The following is a 20,574-nucleotide window of genomic DNA, read 5'->3' on the forward strand; positions in this document are numbered from 1 at the left end:
GGGGAAGTAATCAGTAATTAGTTACTGATTACTTTTTTCAAGTAACTTGACCAACACTGCTAACTACACAAGACAACACACTAACTTGAGACTCCAAACACGGCAAACGTCAAAAATCTCTCACGTATCAAAACTCTCTCTCTCTTTCGCTCACTCGCTCTCTCTCTCTCACCGGTCACTCCTAAAACTTCCCCCTCTTTCCAAACAACCAGATGCCACATGTTGCCATATAATTTTTTGATTGGTCGACATGGTACATTTTTCCACCAATAGGGATGGAGTGTTTTTTCTTTTTCCATTCACAGGCAAAGCGTGTTTGCTAGCGCTCTCCTTAGAAAATAGTTTTTACCGTTTCTTCCCGGAGTAAACGCCACTGTTTTATTCAGAAAAAAAACAAACACTGGTTTTACGTGGCCTATCAACACAATTTAACAACTGGTATACAGTTTGAAGTCCGCACGTTCAACCCAAGTTGAAATGGAGACTCTGGGTCCGTCGACCCCAGAGGGTTAATCAGAAAGCCTAAGTTGGCTAGTTATGTATCAGGCTAATGTTTAAAGCTTTCACTTGAGTAAATTAACTCATATCACTGCTAAGTAATGTTAGCTAAGTTCACAGCATATTCCATAATAGCGCTGCCATACTGCATCACACTCAGTGCATTTCGAGTTTGATAGCAAAATAATAATCATACTTTTAAAAAAAATAGCGTGTGTAACGTAAGCGTACTGGAAAATTATTTACTAGCACTCACCTAACATGCAACTGGAGAGCGCAAACTCCGCCATTGTCGTTTTCCGACAACACTCATTACAACAGCAACCTACAGGTATGTTAGCGCACTCATCCCCGACTGGCCGAGGGAGGGGCGGAGGTCACACGTTGAAACAGACACAAGGCAGCCAGGCGGGGAAATTTTGCTTTGACATTTTGCGACTCATTTTATTTCTCTATCTGAAAGGAAAACTATTCAATCAGATAGTTGTTTGAGGTGAATGAAATACAGCTACACTTTCAAGCACTTTTAAGCACCACATCTGAAATTCAAGCACTTTTCAAACCTTGAAAAGACAACATTAAAATTCAAGCATTTTCAAGGATTTCAAGCACCCGTACGAACCCTGCAGCTATTGCCTGTGCTTGTTCTGTTGTTGTGCTCGCTAGAGAACATAAATATAGCTATAGTGATTATATTGCCATATGACATTTTACTTTGCATAAAAATTTATACTAGGACTGCCAAGGGCTATACGATAAAGTTTGATTGAAGGACAGTGGTTATCTCTGGCATTAATAATCATCCTTCCTACTGACATAAAGCCTGTCGAGACCAGAATGCGCTCACTCTCTAAATGCTTATTTAAAACACATACCTATATTTTCATCCTGTTTGTTCTCCTGTGGTTTTTCTAAATCTTCTCCACCCACGACTTGTTCATCTGCGTCGTACTCTTCTGGTTCCTGAAGTTTCTGACCAGCTTGAGTTTCATCAGCCTTTCCTCGACCAATCAGCATCCCTTCCATTCCAGGGTCTGCTTCTGAAAGAACAAATCACAGATAGAATGAAATACATTAAAAAAAAGGTATAAAAGATGTCAAAATATAACCATATAAAACAAGTGCATTGTTTTTGCTGAAAAGTCTATAAGAATAGCCTAAAATCTATAGATAGATAATCTCTTGCTACTCAGTCAATGAGGTTGTTGGTAAAACATGCTGGCGAGTTTTCTCACACACACTCCAAGTTATAAATATATTAGCAAAAGAAATTATTATCGTTAACTAAAACTAATCTTAAAAATGAAAACTAGATGTGAAAAAACATTATAGTTAACTCAAATAACAAAAAAACAAAAAACACATGTTTGAAAAACATTTAAATGGACTGATTTTCCTGAATCTTGTCTCTAACATATTCCCTCCAAAGACTAATAAATAAAATATTAAAGCTAACACAGAAACTAAGCATTTTCAAACAGTTAAAAACTAAACTGAAATAAGAAAATCAACTCTGGGTGCTAACTAAAATTAAAATTCAAAATGAAATAATAAAACCATAATTAGAAAATGAAAAACTATAATATAACACTTGCTTTCATACATGTGCACATGTACAGCAGCTTTTGTGGAGCGATCAGCACCAATATTGTAGGAAGAAGTAGGAAGAAGTAGGAAGAAGTTTTAAAGAAAATTACCTCTAATAAAAACGCTCTTACATAACAAAGAGGTTCTGTTCACTAAACTGAAGAGTTTTCTCAAATTTTAAAAACAGTAAGAGGAAGTGCTCAGTTAGTACTGGTTTGGGCCCTGTGGTAAAGTCTTTCCACTAAACAACAGGACGTGTGATTGCCAGGCAGCAAAACACAGCTGCTAATACATTAAATCTGTGTGACTATCCAAATTATTTACCTTCTGTCTGAGGATCTTCTTCATGAGCATCCATCGCCTCATTCTCTTTGTCTTCAATCAGATTATTCTCCAAAAGTTTACCAGTCTCTCCTTCCACCTCATCTGCATTGTCAGCTCCTTCTTGTGGCTGTTTGTCTTCCTGTTTCAATGCAGCAGTTGCGGGAACGGACTCTGGCCCTGCTTTGGAGAGATCCTTTGATGTAGGCTGCTCCACTGGAGCGCTGGGAACTAGAAAGAAAATAACAAAAAGCAAGTGCAATGTGAGGTTGTCCACCAACTATGCTTAGACACACAATATGTACAAGTGTATATTTCAGTTAAGCAGACCATTTATGTTTTTTGTCTTACTTATATCCACCATTATTTCATTTGTCAGTAGTTCATGGACTTTATTGCCTTTGGGTTGAGAGAGACTTGGTGTTTGGCTTGAAGCAGTTGCTGGAATTCCATCAGACAGGGCCTTGACTGACTTGTTGATTTCCACTGCTCCAACATTTTCCTGCTAAGAAATTAATATACAATTCTGTGTCACAGCTCCATAGCTCTTGCCATGCAGAATTAGAGGGTTTTTTAATTTTTTTGCCTAGATGCGCAAACAAACACGAGCAAAAGGAACTCAAATTTCCCCATTTGCATGTAAAAACAGTAAAATGGTAAAATGTAAAAACAGTAGTGACGATAATCACGTATGGTAGGAAAGTGTTTTAAGACATTAAGATTTTACCTTGTCCTGATTAACATAACGGGGTTGGTGACAAAAAAAATAAAAAAATAAAAAATGGTGCTTTAAAAAAAAAAAAAGAAAAGAATCAGGTCCACCCCTCTGCCCAAGTCTCAATCATGTCGAAAGACTAGTGACTTTGCATCCTTTCACATGCTTCGCTGCTTAACAGGAAAGCCAAACCCACCTGTGAGGAGACAGGTGTATGGATGAGCTTCTGCATTTTCTTCTCAGCTTCAAGTTTAGCGGCAGCCACTCTCTCATTGCACAGCTCTTTCTGGGACAGCACCTGGGCGTTACACTGGGTCCTACATACACAACACACAGACGGTAAACAGTAGCATATTATAGTGGCATGTGCAGTGATCACACTTTCTTTACAAACAGATGCATACAAATATAAGTGTGTACTAAAAAAAAAATAAAATAAAATAATAATAATAATAATGAATCATTTTCTTACATGTCATACATAAGTTTGTTATTAAGTGTGTTGATGTTGCCTTGGCAACTCTGCAGCTCTTTCTCAAGTTTCCCCAGAGCATCATTCAGCCAACTCAGCTGACCTACAGTACACACAAAGACACACATACACATACATGAAATTAACTTCACAGTTTTGTAGCGGCCATGTGATGGTTGTTAAGTCAACGCAAGACTTTAATCAAATAAAGGGGCAGAAGCTAAACATTATGTTACCTTTGAGTTCCTGTATGGTTTTTACACTGGAGGAAATGTTCTGCTGCAGTGTGGCCTAAACACAAACACACAACGCATGTCAATACTCACTTATCACACTTATTTATTGTTCATATGAAATTTTTCCCTGATAAAATGTTTATGTGGTGTGAATCGCAACAGTGAGTAAATCAGAAAAGTGTGTTCATTGGCCCAAGGATTCCCTTGTGACAAGAGCTGATAGACAGCGCCTCTGAGGTGGCGTTTGTGCACATAAAGGTTTTATTGTCACCAGTTTTGTTTGTGTGCACCTTGTGTTGGCTGCAGGAGATCTCAGCTCCCTCCAGCTTGCTCTTATAGAGACTTTGTATGTTGCTGATCTGATCCTTTTGTTTCTCGATCACCTGTTCGAACTCCTTCTTCTTCTTCATCTCGTCTGCTCCACGTCGCACCTGGCCCTCCAGCTCATACAGTTTAGTCTGTGTCACATGCAGCAAGATCAGTATCACGTTACTGCTTTTTATATAGACCACTTATTTAGAATTTGTCATGGGTCATGATAACATCCATATGAAGAGAACAAAATGACAGAAACGTCCTGGTTCAGAATGAGTCTTTAAGGGTTAACTATGCATATAGATATATATAGTTATACATGCATGTTTTACCTTATTTCCTGTGTCAATTAAGCTAAAAAAGGAGTCTTTCTTACCTTATTTGACAGAAATGTCTTGCCATTTAATGCAATATATTAAACAACAATAAAAACTGGACTGAAAAAAAAAACCCTAATTATTTGTCACCCTTACATACTTCAGATCATCAAATATTAAAATTTGATAAAGATGCAGATTTAAAATGATCAATTAACTGAGATTAACCACATTTTTTGGAATACTGATTCAATGTTACTATTCACTATTCACTGTCAGACCTGTTGAATTAAGAAATCAGTTAAATAGAACCTATCTGACAAAGCGAAGTAGGCTAAAATATCTCAAGAAGCAACACATGTCGCAATCTAAAGAAAACTCAAAAACTCTTAACGGATGAAATACAAAGTCACTGACATCTATCAATCTGAAAAGTGTTACAAAGCCACGTCTAATTGAAACACGGTGAGAGCCATTATCCACACAATTGAAGAAAATTTGGAACAGCGGTGAACCTTCCCAGGAGTGGCCAGCCTACCAACATTAAAATGGTAAACATTACTCCAAGAGCACCTTAAAGTTCATTCAGGAGGTCATAAAGGAACCCAGAACAACATCTAAAAAACTGCAGGTCTCACTTGCTTCAGTTAAGAGTTCATAATTCAATAGTAAGAAAGAGAGTGAGCAAAAATGGCACCCATGGTTGAGTGACATGGTGGAAGAAAAAAAACAAAAAACAAAAAAACCACTCAAAGGCTCTTCTTACATTTGCCAAAAGAACAACTTGATGACTTTAAGGAAAATATTCTGGAATACTTTATAATATGACCTGTGACTAAGGGTGTCAATACCCTGTTAAATCAAACCTGACCTGTTACCCTGTTATTTTAGTGTACTTACCTTTAAGTATGTAAGTACTTAAAGGTAAGAACACTAGAATAATGGGGTAACAAGTCAGGTTTTCAAAGGAAACAAAAATAATTAAACTTTAATTACATTTAAGTACTATCCTCCTGACTACCAGGAAAAAAAATGTTGTCCAATCAAAAAAAATTTTTAAATCCCCCAATGTTTGTAAGGTAATTAGAAGACTGAAATAATTTTTTGGGAAAAAAAAGTTTACATTTTTTAGATATCACATGTCCACTGCAGAGGACATTGGAAGGCCAAACGTGTAAAAATGAACTTTGATGGCAAACATTTGCTTCAACTCTTCACCAAGGAGGTTGAACTCAAGGAACTGTAGTGGTTTCTTCCCCCAAAACTGCAAGTCACTGCTATACTGAAGCCACGAGTTGGTGATTGCCAGATCAAAAAGTAGAAAACTGCACATACTGTCAATTTCTGAGTGCGAGAGACCATCCTGTAGAAACTCAACATTCGGCAACAAGGTCCACGTCACCTATATTGGTAGTGTACTCAGAAATTGGCAGTGGACTTGGCACATGGACAAACCTTTTGTTTTTCTTAGACCATCTTGTGCATCTGTCCTGAGGTTGATTGCCATAGGCAGAGGATGCCATGACAACTGTCCAACCACTTAATGACAGCAAGTTCAGGTCTGAGTACCATCCCTGATGCTCCTCCTTCTTTCTTCTTCAAGGGCTTATTCCCTATGATCTTCTTCATCAGACAACTCAAGATCTGGGTTTCCCTCATCAAACTGCAATAAATTTCTTTCTGCTTCTAAAAAGGACTCCTTTTCTGGTCATTTAAAAAACAGAACAAAATGGAGGAAATGACTACAAATGTCCACTATGGAGGACATTTTTTAAACACTTCAATACTATACTCTGTCAGTGCGCCACAGGGTGGCTGTGGCTACAATGTAGCTTGCCATCACCAGTGTGTGAATGTGTGCGTGAATGGGTGGATGACTGGATATGTAAAGCGCTTTGGGGTCCTTAGGGACTAGTAAAGCGCTATATAAATACAGGCCATTTACCATTTACTATACTAAAATGAAGTTAGAATTAAGCATACTATGTTTTAATGTGTTATTAAGAGACTTATTTAAAATATGTTAACAACATTTATAGCTAAAAATTGCTCAATAAGAAGTTTTATGCACTTACTTTTCTTCTTCCCATAAAATGTGCTTGCAGCGGTGGCTGCCATGTTCCTTAATGAAAAAACTAAAGTTCCCAAAGCTCCACCCCTTCACATTTGGTATCATTGGAAAGCCCTAAATGTCCTCTGTAGATACCAAAAGGAGGCAATTCTGTAGTATGCAGTGCATGGGAGATATTCAGGTTTAGAAAGGTGCTCTACAGAGGACAAATTTGCATTGCTGGTAGTCAGGAGGCTATGTAAGTAATTTTAAGCAATTTGTAAGTAATTTTAGGTAATGCAGCAGTGAAGTTATTAGTATTGCCTAAGTTCAGGTATTTTACAGGGAAGACGAAATAATTACATTTTAACCTCCTAGGACCGATATGCTCAAATATCAAAGAGAAATTAGAAATGCATACTGTGGAAGAGTTCGGGTCTTAGGAGGTTAAGTAAATTTAAGCACTGCATAAATTATGGGTATTTTACGGAAAAGGAAATACAGCAAGAAATGTATATATACTGTATAAATTGCATGTGTTGCATAGCTTCCTGGTAATTGTGTGGAAATGCAAACAAGCAAACAATATTTCCCCATCTGTCGTTTTTGGGGTGAGGTAGGGCAAGGTAGTATAAACCTTGCCTAACTTCTAGGCATTTTACAAGAAAGGAGACACTCAAAGTTCAAAGTTATGTGCGAATAGTGATTGTGAAAGAAAAAAAGAATAAATTTATAATTGGTGCAATCATTACAAGGTCACAAAGGCCTCCAAATTATGATAGTATTTATATTTTCTTTTAAGTCGGTAAGCGAGAACAGTTCTTGGCACATTTATATTGGTAAAATAAAACACATGCAACACAACATCAAAGTAAGGACTATTAAAGAAAGATGTAAAAACAAACAAACATGTAAGCACGCAAAAGAAATAAGAAATGAGGAAGAGTTTGAATATTTTTTAACCCACCTCAAGCTCCAGGTTGCGGGAGCTGGACACCCAGTAGTTAAAGCCCAGAACCAAGATACAGGCGATCAGAGCGGCAATCATAAGAGGCGGTGACCTTACTCCACGACGCCCGTTCCCCAGCCCACCCATTGCTGTCTACCAACTGAAAACACACAAAGCACAGCCACGGTTAGCACACTTCCCCACACTTTATTTTCTAACTGCATCTTTTAAATACATATTTTCTGTGCATTTCTGGCAAAAAGGTGGTGGTTTTGCAAGTTGGTTGCAGACATGTAAAGAAAAAAGAAAAAAAAAAGAAGGGGCTCGCTGTCGCTTGTTGCAGCTTTTTTGTCAGCAAAAACACAGGAAATGTTATTTGCACATACATACAGACAACAGTATGTTTAGTGATTCTTTTGGAAACAACACATGCACAGCTTTGGTGTTATGTTTACAAATATTACACACCTGTACGGTGTCACACTGAAACATACCCAGCACCACAAACAGCAAAAAGATGTCCTCAAAAGTGGTGACTCAGTTAAAATGTTTTTAATTGGGAGGGGAAAAAACAAGCTAGAAGGACATTCCCAAGGACCAACGGGAGCTAAAATGCAACAACTACACACTAAAGAGCAGCATTACACATCACCGACGAAGTGCCGTATTGTCTAGTTTGTAATACATACTGTCGACGTAAATAATATGCGGATTCCTGCTTTCCGTATTTCTCCTTCGTCAAACAAATGACCCAAGGATTGCAAAGGCGCAAAGAACTGTTTAACATGTAACAAAACTAACGACCAGCAAACCTTCAATTTAACATCACGTTAGAAAAATCTGACGGCTACTACTAAATCAAAGCACAGGTCTGGAGCCAGGGTATACCTGTGCTGTGTTTGGCAGTATAAATCATAGCCACCCGTATCGTGACGGTTGCGATAATACGGAACTCGAGAAAAAGGGGTCCTTCGTATAATTGATTAGACAAATTCAGGTCAACAGAAAGCAGGAATACTAACTTCGAATTTTTTTATGTATATTGTTTATTAAATGTGTGACAAAGCTACATAAACGTGTAAAGAAATGGCCACATTTATCTGTTTTTAAATTTGGGCCAATGCTAAAAGAAGAAGCGAAGGAACTCAACGTTGCAAGCTAACGCTAACATTGTTAGCAGCGCTGCTCCTTCACAGTTGCTGTTACCGTTTTTAGGTCGCTTAGCTAAAACTAGCAGCCGAACCTACTTACCGGATATGTCTGCCTGTCAGAAATCAGAGCCAAATTTGTGAGGCGATATATGGAATGACACCTCGTAATATATTCCAACAGCTTTTGTAGACGTTTTGTAACGTTGGACGATTAGCTTGTATCCATCATTGCCACACAGACAGCTCAGTCTGTGTGCTCTGCCTGCTGCCTAGGATTGAAACGTTCAAGTACCTCCCCTGACTGCTGTAAAAACAAATCATATTTAGTTTCACATAAATAAATTAATAGACAACAAATCCCCCTAAAGTTTTTTAAGTATTTTCTAATATCAACTTAAAAACACACAAATTATTACTTTTGACTGCTGTCAAGTAATAAATACTGACAGACTGGTAGTCTAGGCTACTTTAAGATCTAAGAATTTGTGTTTTACGAAGTGCCTAGGAAGGCATCACCGGTAACGGTCTATCAATTAGAGGTTGATTAACGAAAGATTAACGTGTCATATCATGTTAAATAAAATTTAAATAATAAATGTAGGTATATTAAAAATACTAATACATATAAAAAATAATTACAAATTAAACAATAAAATATTATATTATTTATAGATAAACTAATGTAAGCAGAATAGGGATTTCTCTACCCAGCCTTTCTTTCTTTCTTGGGCCTGATCTGAAGTATGAGCTTTATCATTTGAGTGGGAATTGTATGGGGTTAGAACGATGCCACCTTAAAATAAAACAGAAAAAAATATTGAAACTGAAAAAAAATATTGTAAATGAAATAAATGTACTGAAACATTTTGTATTGAAAGTGAAGAAAAAAAAACGATAGTAATAAAAGATTAATTGAAACTGTAAAATATTTCACTTTCAATATTTTTTCCAGTTTTATTTTAAGGTGGCATCGTTCTAACCTCATAGAACTGGTGTTGTTTTTTGGTCATGCAAGGAAGAGTGCTGCAACCTTTCTCTGTCTATTTTGAGTTACATTTTAGTATAATTTTGTTTTTTCTTGTGAATTGTCTTTCTTTTTTATGGTTTAATGGTTTTGAAACTTAATGAAGATGTTCATGACAAAAAAGAAACAAACTAATAATTATTCTTTATCCCATTTGTCTTTCGACTTCTTTTGAATCTTTTTTTTAATGATACATGTAATATTTTAAAATGAAACAACATTTGTCTTATTTAGATTGCATTAATTGATTTTTCAAGTTGACAAACTTTATGATTATGGCTAATTATAACATAAATATGGAGTCAACGCATATATTTCAACAAGAGATGTAAGATGGTGTGTTGAGAAGTATTTTGAGAAACTGATGAAGAAAAAATGAAATGGGGGACAGATGAAGTTAAGTTAGTGGATCAGGAAGTGCAGAGAAATAATAAGGAGGAAGTGAGAGGAGCTATCAAGAGAATGGAAACAGGAAAGGTCCAGATGACATACCTGTGGAGGTATGGAGAAGTCAGAGAGAGAGGGCAATGGACTTTAACTTGATTGTTTAATACAATTTCAGAGGATGCCTGAAGAATGGAGAACTGCACAGTACTTCAAGAACAAGGATAATGTGAAGAGCTGTATTAACTACAGAAGAATAATGGTAAAAGCCATAGCATGAAGCCAGAGTGCTTCATGTGCTATGTTTGCCTTAAGAGTGTTGATGGAGATGTATAGAGAGCGTGATAAGAAGTTGCACCCTCTCAGCACTTACGATAAGGTTTCAAGAGATAAATTTTGGTACTCCACGAGGAAGTCAAGAGTGGTAAAGTATATGAATGTGGTGGAGGACATGTATGAAGACAGCGAGACAGTGGTGAGTTGTGTGGTAGAAGTGACAGATGGGCTCAAACTAAGGGTGGGCCTGACTCACAGATTCAGCTCTGAGCCCTTTCTTGTTTTTAATGATGATGAGCAGGACTTATGTTTGCAGACAACATTGTGCTCTATTGTTAGAGCAGGTGGAAGAATGCCTGGAGAGGTGGTGGTATGCATTGCACTAGCAAAAGTCAGGGGCCCAAGGTGGACGTGGCAGAGCTGAAGATCCTCAAACTGGGAGGGACCAGGATGAGAAAAGAGTAGATGAGAGGAACAGCTCAGGTTGAGTGGTGTGGAGAAAAAGTTAAGAGAGGCAATCTTTTTGAAAGGGATAGTGGATATATTGGACAAATTATGTCATTAGGACATGCAGAGGGCTGCAAAAAATACATGTAAAAAAAAACAAAACTAAAACTCTGTACACTCATGGAGTTACAGTATAAACCTCTCCATATATTTGCAAACAATTGTCTTGCAATAATTATCTATTTAAAAGAAAAAAAACAACAACCCTCAGGTCATAAAATAAAATAAACATTGTGACATTTGAAAAAAGTGCTATAAAGGACATCTTGGGATGCTGTTTTATATATTTTAGGCCACTCAAAATCCAACAGCAGATAAAGTACAAGCAAAAACATTATGTTTTATTTATACAATAACAATTGAACAGTTCAAAATTGTATAAATAGATGCCTGGAGACTGCACCACATGAAAATGATGCTATTTAGCAGATACAGTTGAAAACACAACTTTAAACGTGTTTATGTTTTTGATATATTCTCTTTGACACTTTGCTTTAGGCACAGAAATTGAATTTCAAATTAAATAAATATAAAATCTATGCACATACTATGAGCTCTGTTATCCACCAATTTTATTATAAAACATAACAATATCAAGCATGCATTTACACACATGTGTTAAGTTCTTACAGTTACCAATCGCTATGAATACCACCAAAAATGCTTGTGATATAAAACCCTTTATTAAAGTTATATTTTACATCTATTAAACATCTTTACTTTTTTTTTTCTTAAGAGTGAATTATCTGCATTCAGAGTTCCCTTTGAAGAAAATGTACCATTTAAATCATTTATTCTATTTGCAGCACATATTAGCTTTTTGATTTCCCTCCAGGTCCTTCGTGCGTCACACGTCGTCAAACACGCCCTTCACTGGAGGTGACAGAGTGAGGTAACTTCCTGCTGTGGATCTACAGCATTAAACACAGTGATACAGTGTGACAGAGAGGGACTGTTAGCATTCTTTTAAAACACAATATTATTCAGATTTATTTTAACACTAACCAGCTATATTCTTGGTACTGAATGACATCATACCTTCTGTTGGGCGACTCGTCATCACTGGAGTCTTCCTGCAGTAAGCCCGTCTGCTGCTCGTCGGCCTTTTCGTTTCTTCTAGTAAATGTGACAACTGTGAATACAGAGAAGAAAAGATGCACAACAGTAGTAAGCAGGTTGACTTCTTCTACGTGGCTATAGCTCCAGAGATAGAGGTCATCTACTAATTGGAAGGTTAGTAGTTCGATGTATGCATTCACAGAAAAACCGTACCTGTATGACTGGGTGAATGACACAAGTTGTATAATGAGTGCTTAAGTAGAGTAGAAAAGCACAACATAAAAACCAGTTTATTTACCATATAAATCATGATAATCCATCAAAAATCCATGTTTGGTGTAATTCAAAACAAAGGGGAAAGGTGGTGACATGTTAAAAACTCTAGAAAGGTTCTTCGTAATAATCATCTGCAGCAAAGAAATGACCGTCATCTACCATCTGCTAGATATTTATATATGTAGAAATATATATAGATGTAAAGCAGGCAGTTGTTCATGTGCAGCGTATTAGGTTCCTGCCACATAATTTGAATCAGATTGAGATCTTGAATTTGACTGTAATTTTACAACACTTTGATTCCAACTTGTTGCTGCTGCTCAGAATCATTATCTTGTTGCATTACCAAGCTACAACAAGGCTTTAGCTGTCAGACAGATGGCCTCACATTTAACTCTAGAATACTTTTTGTACAGAGCAGTTTGTGGTCAACAGGTGCCCAGGTCCTGAGGCCCAAATCATTACACCTGCACACCATGCTTGATAACTTGTATGAGATGTTTTCCTCCTGTGTTTGGATAATAAAATATAAACCAAAGCCATGCTGCCATGTTCTTTTTAGAGAAAAGAGGCCTTCTTGTGGCAGCACTTCCAAACATGCCATACTTGTTCAGTCTTTTGCATAGATTCCTGTATGATAAGTTCTTTTTACTTGTGTCATGTTCATAGAAACCTAAGAATAACTTCCTGTGGGAACACAGGGGTGGTGCTTCTTCCAAAGAAACCCAACCAGGCAAGCTGTAAAGCCTGTATGGATATGTATCTCATGTGGGTGAGGTGCCCTAGGTCTAAAATTATAGATTTTTAGTTTCTTGTATGAGCAGCAAGTTAGGTGGACAAATATCGATAAAAAAAAAAAAGTGTGAAGAAAATATTAGATAGATGTAGTGATATGAGAAAGAGCCCTACCACTTTTCTTGATCTTTGTTACAGGCTCCTTCTGGTTATCCTTTAACTCAATGTAACCAGCTCTGTTCCGCCCAGTGGCCCCATTGACACCATACCGCTCCCTCCATGCCTGAAGCACAAAACAAAGTAGGCACACTATACACACAAACCAGTAGAACCGGCAAGCCAATAGGCTGGATAGATCTTCTTGTCTTGAGCGAATAAAGAAAGAAAATATCTACCCATCTTCGATTCTCTCCATCTTCAGCTCTTTGTCTTTTCCTTCTTTCTACAGAAGAACAAATTATAAAACATACAGTACAAACATAACAAACATACAAAAAAACATTTTTCATAGGTTACTATAATAATGCATGAAAACATTAACTGTAAAAACCTGGATATGTTTAGCCGCCAAAACTGCTCTGATGCACAGAAACTTCAGAAAGAGTAAGCAATTGAACTTGTGATCAAATTACCTCTTTTGATGAGTTCCCTGCCTTCATCCACCAGGTCAGAGATCAAATCATCATCAGTGATGTACTGATGGAAGCCCAAGAGGTTCAAACAGCGAGGCCCCAGACTACAAAACAAAATGATTGACATACATACTGTAACACATAAGTTCTTATACTCAAGACAAAAACGTGATGGGTTTTTCAGAGCAGATTCCTTCTGCAAAATGGCCATTTTATTGCTCATAATTAACCTTCATCTTAAGTGTATCAGAGTAATAAAAAGTATAAAACTACTACATTTCTACCGTGCAATTTGTGATAAACAGGTGGGTAGTGTATAGCTGGGATGATTTTAACCACACTGGATTAAATTGGCAAGTAGTATAAAATAAAGGGCGTGATAATGTGTTTGGAAATGTGTTTGCACTACAGATTCTGGACAAAAGCAGAATTCAGTAGAAAAGTTAAAGTCCTATCAACTCTACTTCAAACAATGAGTCCAACAAAAAATTAAATTGCTATTTTTAAGCATAATTTAAATAACAAGTGTTTTACACTTATACAATATTTCACATCATGAGTCACAAAACCATCAACGCTTCATGGATTATAGACAAGACAGATTTTTACTCTATTATGAGATAAACTGTAACAATGTTACTTACTCTAACAATATTATTAAAACTTGTTATTTGTTCCATAGCTTTCTTTAAATATATAGTCTTCTAAGTTCTCATATTTATAGCTGTACTTATACATCTTAAATCAGCCATTGGACTATTTTTAGGTGGGAAAAATACACAAGAATGTGCAAAAGTTGTTAGAGATTGCTGGTTTACTTGTAATATGTAGCAAAGCACAGCAGCAACACCAGCATGGGATAATAGATGTAGAACCCATCTGATATAAATGACAGCAGCTGCATAGAGCCCATAATCTGATAAAAAAAAACATAAAGAAAAGAAAAACACACATTTAATTTACAGGTACAAATGTCTGTGTGTGTGTGTGTGTGTGTGTTGATACGTGAATTTGTGGAACCCACAGAGGTGTAAGATGTCTGTACTCTGTTCTTGTGTGAGATGGCAGAGTCCATGTGAATCATTCCCAGAAAGTTGAGGCATAAAGGTGGAGTGAGACGACAAAATAACCTGAGTCATACAGGGAAAAAGAGAGAGAATATTAAAATTAGGACAACACAAATTAAGCATACCAGACTGAATTGTGCTTCCTGTTTGGAAAGTCTGACCTGTAACCTATCGTTCCATTGATTTGAAACCAAAATGCAAAGATGTGTTTGACTAACTAACTTTCCATTTCAACTCACTTCATCCCTTATAGTGTAAATATGCTGCACATACATGCCACTGAACAGCAGGCTGTAAGCATCAGTCTGGTGATGTGGCACCAGGTAATAGTAGTTGAAAAATCGTATCCTGAAAACTGTGGAGTAGACGCACACGCACATGAACAGGATACCCACAAAGCACACCATCTGTTGGAGAGAAAAAGGAAACAGATGGAAACCTTAAGACAACAATTCTGATGGCTAAAGATCCAAACGGGACACAAAAAAAAAAAAGAGAAAAAGGAAACACGTTTGAAGGTTAGGCTTGAACTGAAGAGAACAAAATAACCAACATGTTTATGTTCACAGCAGATTTCTGTTGGTTTTAAATAAAATAATAATGTGGGAGTCCAAGTGTTTGAAAGGCAAACTTTTGTTTCTTTCACCAATTTTCTGGCAAAAAGAAAAAAAAACTTTAAATAAATCAAAATACTATGTCACTCCTTGTAGTAACGTCATTCTAACGGGATTAACGCTGACAGCACTAATACATACTCACCTCAATGCAATGATAGTTGTACCATTTTTCAGCCAACTGAATAAAGACCGCAAACAGAGAAAGGACGGGGTGTGTGCTGAAGAAGGTGCACTCAGACCAGATTACTGCAGCGGAGAGTAACCACAGGAGGACGGCCAGCAGCCTGCAGACGCCCTGTCTGAGCACACACTCCCAAAACCACTCTGAACACACACACACACACACACACACACACACACACACACACACACACACACACACACACACACACACACACAAAACAAACAAATATGCGTGTACGGTAAGTGCAAACTCACATTTATGTTATACAAAAAAAGGCACATGACTGCCGCGAAGAATTTATTATTAGACCGAGTGTCCCTAAAAGTTGATTGTTGTTTGCCAGACGGCAAACAGTTCAAAAAAGAGAAATATTCTTGTTGCTAACTGAAAACAAACCACAACTTTCTATTATGGCAGATATTCAAGAACATTTTTAAGGCTGTATTAGATATATCTTCAATGCCATAATAAGTTTTACTTTTAATACTCCATGTGGGAATCTAAGAACTCACCTACAGTTGGAGTGTAGATGAACCTACGGATCCAGCCACGATGTGCTAAAGGGAAGCTGTGGGTGAAGTGTCGGAGCGAGCTGTTCTGGCTTTTTGCTACATCTTCCAGATGAAAGGCCTGCTCTAACAGGATAGACCACTGAACCTGAGTCTGATTGTGTCTTTGCACTGCACTGACCACCTGAAAACAAACACGCAAATACAAAACATACAGGAAAGATGGGCAAACACTTTTTACAGGCATTTTAATGTGTAATCATATTTTTTTGCTTTATTTTTTTTTATTCACAGTGCAATTTGAAAAAAAGAATTAATTACTTTTTCATGAAGTTTAACTAGGACTCTTTTGGTGGGAGGGGCATTCTGGTCCACGCGAGAGATTTCCACATTTATTCCCATCTCTTCTTGGTACTTTGTGGGACACTGAAGTGAAATGACACTCAAATGAGCCCAGTGTACAAGCTGAAAATGCACAATATATGCATGAGGAAAAAATTGTTTGTGGAATTTGGTTTCATTTCTTACCTTTGTCAAAATTATGTCCACATACTTCCTTAGAAAGTGGTTTTGCCTGACAGAGGCATGGATGCCTGCAACCTCCTGTTAAAAAAAGCAGATTATTTTTGTAAAGAAAAAAAATTAATATGCTGCAGTTTATTCTTTATTCTGTTTCAAGGTTAACCCTTGCCTCTATGACATCTGCAAGTTTCTCATCTGCCTCTGCCTTCTCAGTAGCCATCTTTGCTACCTTGAAGTAGCTCTTGGATAGCACGTAATTGTGGGAAGATGACAGCCAATAAGACCGTGGGATTTCCACCAAGCCATAGCCTAGCAACAGGACCAGGAGGAAGAGTCCCCAGGTGTTGGCAGCTGTAATCCCTATGGTCTGGAGGTCCGCCCTACATGATTTAAAAGAAAGAAAGTAGATTATGCTGATTATGCTAACCAGAAAGCACAAATTGAAATATAGTGCATACAGTTCCAACTCGACTTACAAGGTCAGTTTCCACTTTAGCTGAACAGCCACATAGATGAGCAGAGCGATGAAGATGAGAAGGTATGAGCCATAATAAAGTGCATTTTCAATTAAAGCTGTTTTGATCTTTCCAACCACTGAGAAAGCTCCTGAGCGTGCATAAGACTGCATAAAGGGCAACAGCAGCCTGCATGCTCACACAGAGAACAGACAGAAAGAAACAGAGAGAAAAGGAAAGTCAAAACATTTTTTAACTTAAGGTAGAATAATGTGTAAAAAACAAAAAAAAAAAAAGAAGAAGAATGAATTAGAGCCCAACTGATATAGGAATTTTTTCACCGATTATTGCTGATTTAAAAATTAAAAATATCAGCTAATATTTTTTGGAGACGCATTACAGATAAACACATTTCCTTAACATTTTAAATATTTAGTTAGTTAGTCAGACTCATTACTAAGATAATATGATAACTTTTTTCAAAACAGTCTGGTTTTAATGTCACAACAACTCATTTGCACTCTGCCTAAGCCTGATCAGACCCCATAACCCTTTTTTCCTGAGTGAACATCGGCAGGTCCGTTTTCACATCGCAAAACTATGGCATCATAACAATGTGACTGGTCACATGAAATGATGAATCCAGACCAACAGTAACTATGATGATCCAGGACCAACACCAACACAGGGATATCAGATACACCTATTGCCAACAGGGAGGATAGAGAGTGCCCTCTGGTGGAACACTTAGACATCCTGACTCCTAACATGGGACGCTTTATTTATCGTATGTTTATGAGTAAGAGGATCTTACCATGTAAGAAACTGAGACGTCCAGTATACAACTCTCCAAAACACTTCGAGGGTGTCATTTGGAATATAAGTCCAAGGCTCCTCACACTTGCCTGGTGGACTGAAGCGCACACAGAAGATTAAAGAATTAGAGAAAAAAAGCACACTGGAAGCCAGGTATAAAATTCTAAATGCTCAAAAGCCACATGATACATCATCACAACTTTAACACAACCACACCTTGAATCCATAAAATATACACTGTATGGATTTTGTTGCCATTTCAAAATCACTCATTGCCCCTAAAAGGTTCAGTGCCCCCACATTTCATGACAGATTTCTAATAAGAAAAATAGTTCCAATAAAATAAAACAATGTACGAACTAAATGCAGTAACATTTTTGTAAAGAAGTATTACTCCTGAATTCTAAAACTGTATTTCTCAAAGCTGCGAGAGCCACTAATGGAATTTAATTCACCTCCATTGTATTAGGGTGAAGGGTGAAATCTGAGAGATGACACCGATCAGCCACTGTGTTAGATACACTTGCTCGTTCACGCAAATATCTGATAGGAAGGCAATAGTAAGTTGAATAACTACTCACTTGTGAATTTGGCATAAACAACATGAAAGCACATGTTGTTTATGCCAACATGTATCAACACTTCAGGATGCTGCTGGCTGTGGTGTAATGCTGTGAAGATATTTTCTTGGCAGACTTTCGTCCCCTTAATATCAGCTGAGCATTGTTTAAACAAGAGAGCCTACTGGAGTATCTCAAAAGGTCTCCACAGTCACCAGATCTCAATTCCATTGAGCACCTTTGGAATGTGGTGGAATGAGAAATTATAATCATGCAAGTGCAGCTGACAATTCTGCAGGAATTATGTGATGCTATCATGTCAGTATTGATAAGAGCGACTTCTTGAATCTATGCCCCAAAGAATTAAAGGAGTCCAACCCATTGCTAACTAGGTGTAACTAATAAAGTGGCCGGTGAGTGTATGTAACACATAAAAATGATGAGTACTGATATCATCTAGGAGAATTACAAATAAGCAAAAAAACGCTGATTCTTAACAGTTTTAGAATACCAAACAAAATAGTAGAGGGACTTGAACTGAGTGAATAAAGTCTGTTCAGTTGTAAGGCTTTACTTGGGCTTAAAGCAATCAAATACATGGAGAAGTCATGTGAAAGATGAGCAAATGAGATTATGAGATCCCCGTGGAATGCTGGCTCCTTTGCTAAACAAACACAGACAAAGTGGATATGTGCAGATCAGCAGATTATCTGCTGTGTTGTGTATAATGCTGCATGGCGGTGGAGCAAATCTGGAAAACTATGGCCCTATTTCTGATAAATCAAAACAACGTCTTTACCTCATAGATGGAAAAGGAGACAAGTTGGCCTCACTCCTACTACTGGGGTTCGTTGGAGTTGCAGTAGTGGTGTTTGTAATGTTAGAATTGCACTGATTGTAGACAGCCTGGCAGAAGAGTAGAGTTTGCACAGTCAGGCAAACACATGTAAAAGTGCAGTGAACATAGTTAATATAAGACCCCAGAGGTGAGATTTGTATAAATAAACACACAGCTCAACCTTACTTAGAGAAATTTTTTCAAAAAGCACATAAAAATCTTACTCTTGCCCACCCCCACCCCCTGAAAAAATAAAGTTACACTAATAAAGAAATTAATGTCTAGTACCATGCTGACATCAAGTGGTAGGATGAAGACGATGAGGAAGCACAGGTACCAGGACAGCAGCGTTCCAAACAGGACCAGCCTCTGCTGCTTCCACAGATCTCCATAACGCTGGAGGAGGTAGAGGGCCAAGAAAAAAACGACCACCACCACAACAGCCAGCGCAGCACCACTCATGATGACTTATAACAAGACAGACATCAAGAGCTCATGACAGCAGACTGAAAAGACCTGGAAACAAAGAGAAAGAGGTGAGTGGTGAAAGCAGACAGAATATCAGCTCTTATCTGCTGGATAACAGAGAGAAACAGCTTGACCAGTTGAGATGTGGGGAAACATAAGTGACTAAAATGCAGTAACATAACACACTGCAATGGATTAATTAAAAGAAAGCTTTATTTATTTATAAGAGGGAAAGAAATGAACGAAAACCAGCAGGACCTTGAATTAATACACAAATCTGAAACTCTAGTGTGCCCAAAGATATTCTTTGACATTTCACAAACACTCAGAGAGGTAAGCTACTCTGATAACGTTCAGACCGAACAGAGCGAACAACTGGCTTTTAGAAAGTTTTTCAAGTGGGATATTTTTCACATAAAAAAGCTTTGAATCCTGTTTTCCAGATGTTTTGGAGTGATAACTACTGTTTTCAAGATGGTCATTTAGCTATTGTGGTCATGTTTTCTTTTTTAAAATCCAGAAGCGATGATTTTCGATGCATTTCCGCGCCGTGTTCTCGCACTGTTAACAGTCAATGCTGTGTTTCATTTCATGAACAAAGTAGGCCCACTTTTAATATATTTTATTTATTAGAGCCAGACAGACTCTTACCTGTGGAGAGTTCATTGTCATCAAAAAGCACAAAAAACTTTCTTAACTTACAGTCACATCATATTTCCTGGACGGGAACCCCGACAGATGTATACAACCTTTGAAACTACGTTGCGTAACTAACGTTCGGTACGCTAGCTTTGCTGGAGCAGCAGGGGATTCTGGGTATTGTAGGCACTAGTGACTGCTGAGAATTTCATCGACAACGTAACGCCAAGTGAATCATATTTGATACATGAGTTGTTATTGGGGGGTTTTTTAAACTCATATATGCCAATTAATATTTATTTACTTATTTGATACTCCAGTTTGTTTGTTTTTTTTAAAAAAGGGTAATTAGTTCACACAAGTAACTGTATTTTATTAGCATTATTGCATCACTG

General features: G+C 37.4%; 2 protein-coding genes across 5 annotated transcripts in view; both read right to left on the reverse strand.

Moving 5' to 3' along the window:
- Window positions 1–8,899, reverse strand: part of golm1 (golgi membrane protein 1) — a 16,981-nt gene extending 8,082 nt beyond the window's left edge. Inside the window, exons 1-9 of one of the 3 annotated variants that reach the window (XM_005916189.3) lie at window positions 8,712–8,899; window positions 7,479–7,620; window positions 4,213–4,287; window positions 3,830–3,884; window positions 3,594–3,696; window positions 3,318–3,438; window positions 2,758–2,911; window positions 2,410–2,637; window positions 1,374–1,538 (exon numbers count right to left, since the gene is read on the reverse strand). In XM_005916189.3, coding sequence (XP_005916251.1) covers window positions 1,374–1,538; window positions 2,410–2,637; window positions 2,758–2,911; window positions 3,318–3,438; window positions 3,594–3,696; window positions 3,830–3,884; window positions 4,213–4,287; window positions 7,479–7,607 — 1,030 coding nt within the window. In that variant the 5' untranslated portion in view covers window positions 7,608–7,620; window positions 8,712–8,899. Of the gene's footprint in view, window positions 1–1,373; window positions 1,539–2,409; window positions 2,638–2,757; window positions 2,912–3,317; window positions 3,439–3,593; window positions 3,697–3,829; window positions 3,885–4,119; window positions 4,288–7,478; window positions 7,621–8,711 lie in introns of all 3 variants that reach the window. The other 2 variants (XM_005916188.3, XM_005916187.3) reach the window with 2 other exon arrangements.
- A 2,218-nt stretch (window positions 8,900–11,117) lies between these two features.
- lmbrd2a (LMBR1 domain containing 2a) lies at window positions 11,118–20,358 on the reverse strand. 2 transcript variants are annotated; one of them, XM_005916191.3, is made up of 18 exons: window positions 20,192–20,358; window positions 19,361–19,588; window positions 19,034–19,140; window positions 17,673–17,771; window positions 16,880–17,047; window positions 16,573–16,783; window positions 16,410–16,484; window positions 16,203–16,307; window positions 15,885–16,065; window positions 15,331–15,512; window positions 14,845–14,978; window positions 14,529–14,634; window positions 14,323–14,420; window positions 13,505–13,608; window positions 13,268–13,314; window positions 13,047–13,155; window positions 11,841–11,934; window positions 11,118–11,713 (listed from the first exon to the last, which is right to left on the reverse strand). In XM_005916191.3, exons 2-18 carry the CDS (start codon window positions 19,532–19,534, stop codon window positions 11,650–11,652), a joined length of 2,058 nt encoding a protein of 685 aa, XP_005916253.1. In that variant the 5' UTR covers window positions 19,535–19,588; window positions 20,192–20,358; the 3' UTR covers window positions 11,118–11,649. The 2 variants fall into 2 exon arrangements, with proteins under 2 accessions (XP_005916253.1, XP_005916252.1); XM_005916190.2 differs by having other exon boundaries at window positions 20,243–20,356.
- Window positions 20,359–20,574: the final 216 nt, after the last annotated feature.

This window comes from Haplochromis burtoni, unplaced genomic scaffold (assembly GCF_018398535.1).
Source record: "Haplochromis burtoni strain Fernald_Lab_line unplaced genomic scaffold, NCSU_Asbu1 Contig_18, whole genome shotgun sequence".
In the NCBI taxonomy this organism is placed as follows: domain Eukaryota; kingdom Metazoa; phylum Chordata; class Actinopteri; order Cichliformes; family Cichlidae; genus Haplochromis; species Haplochromis burtoni.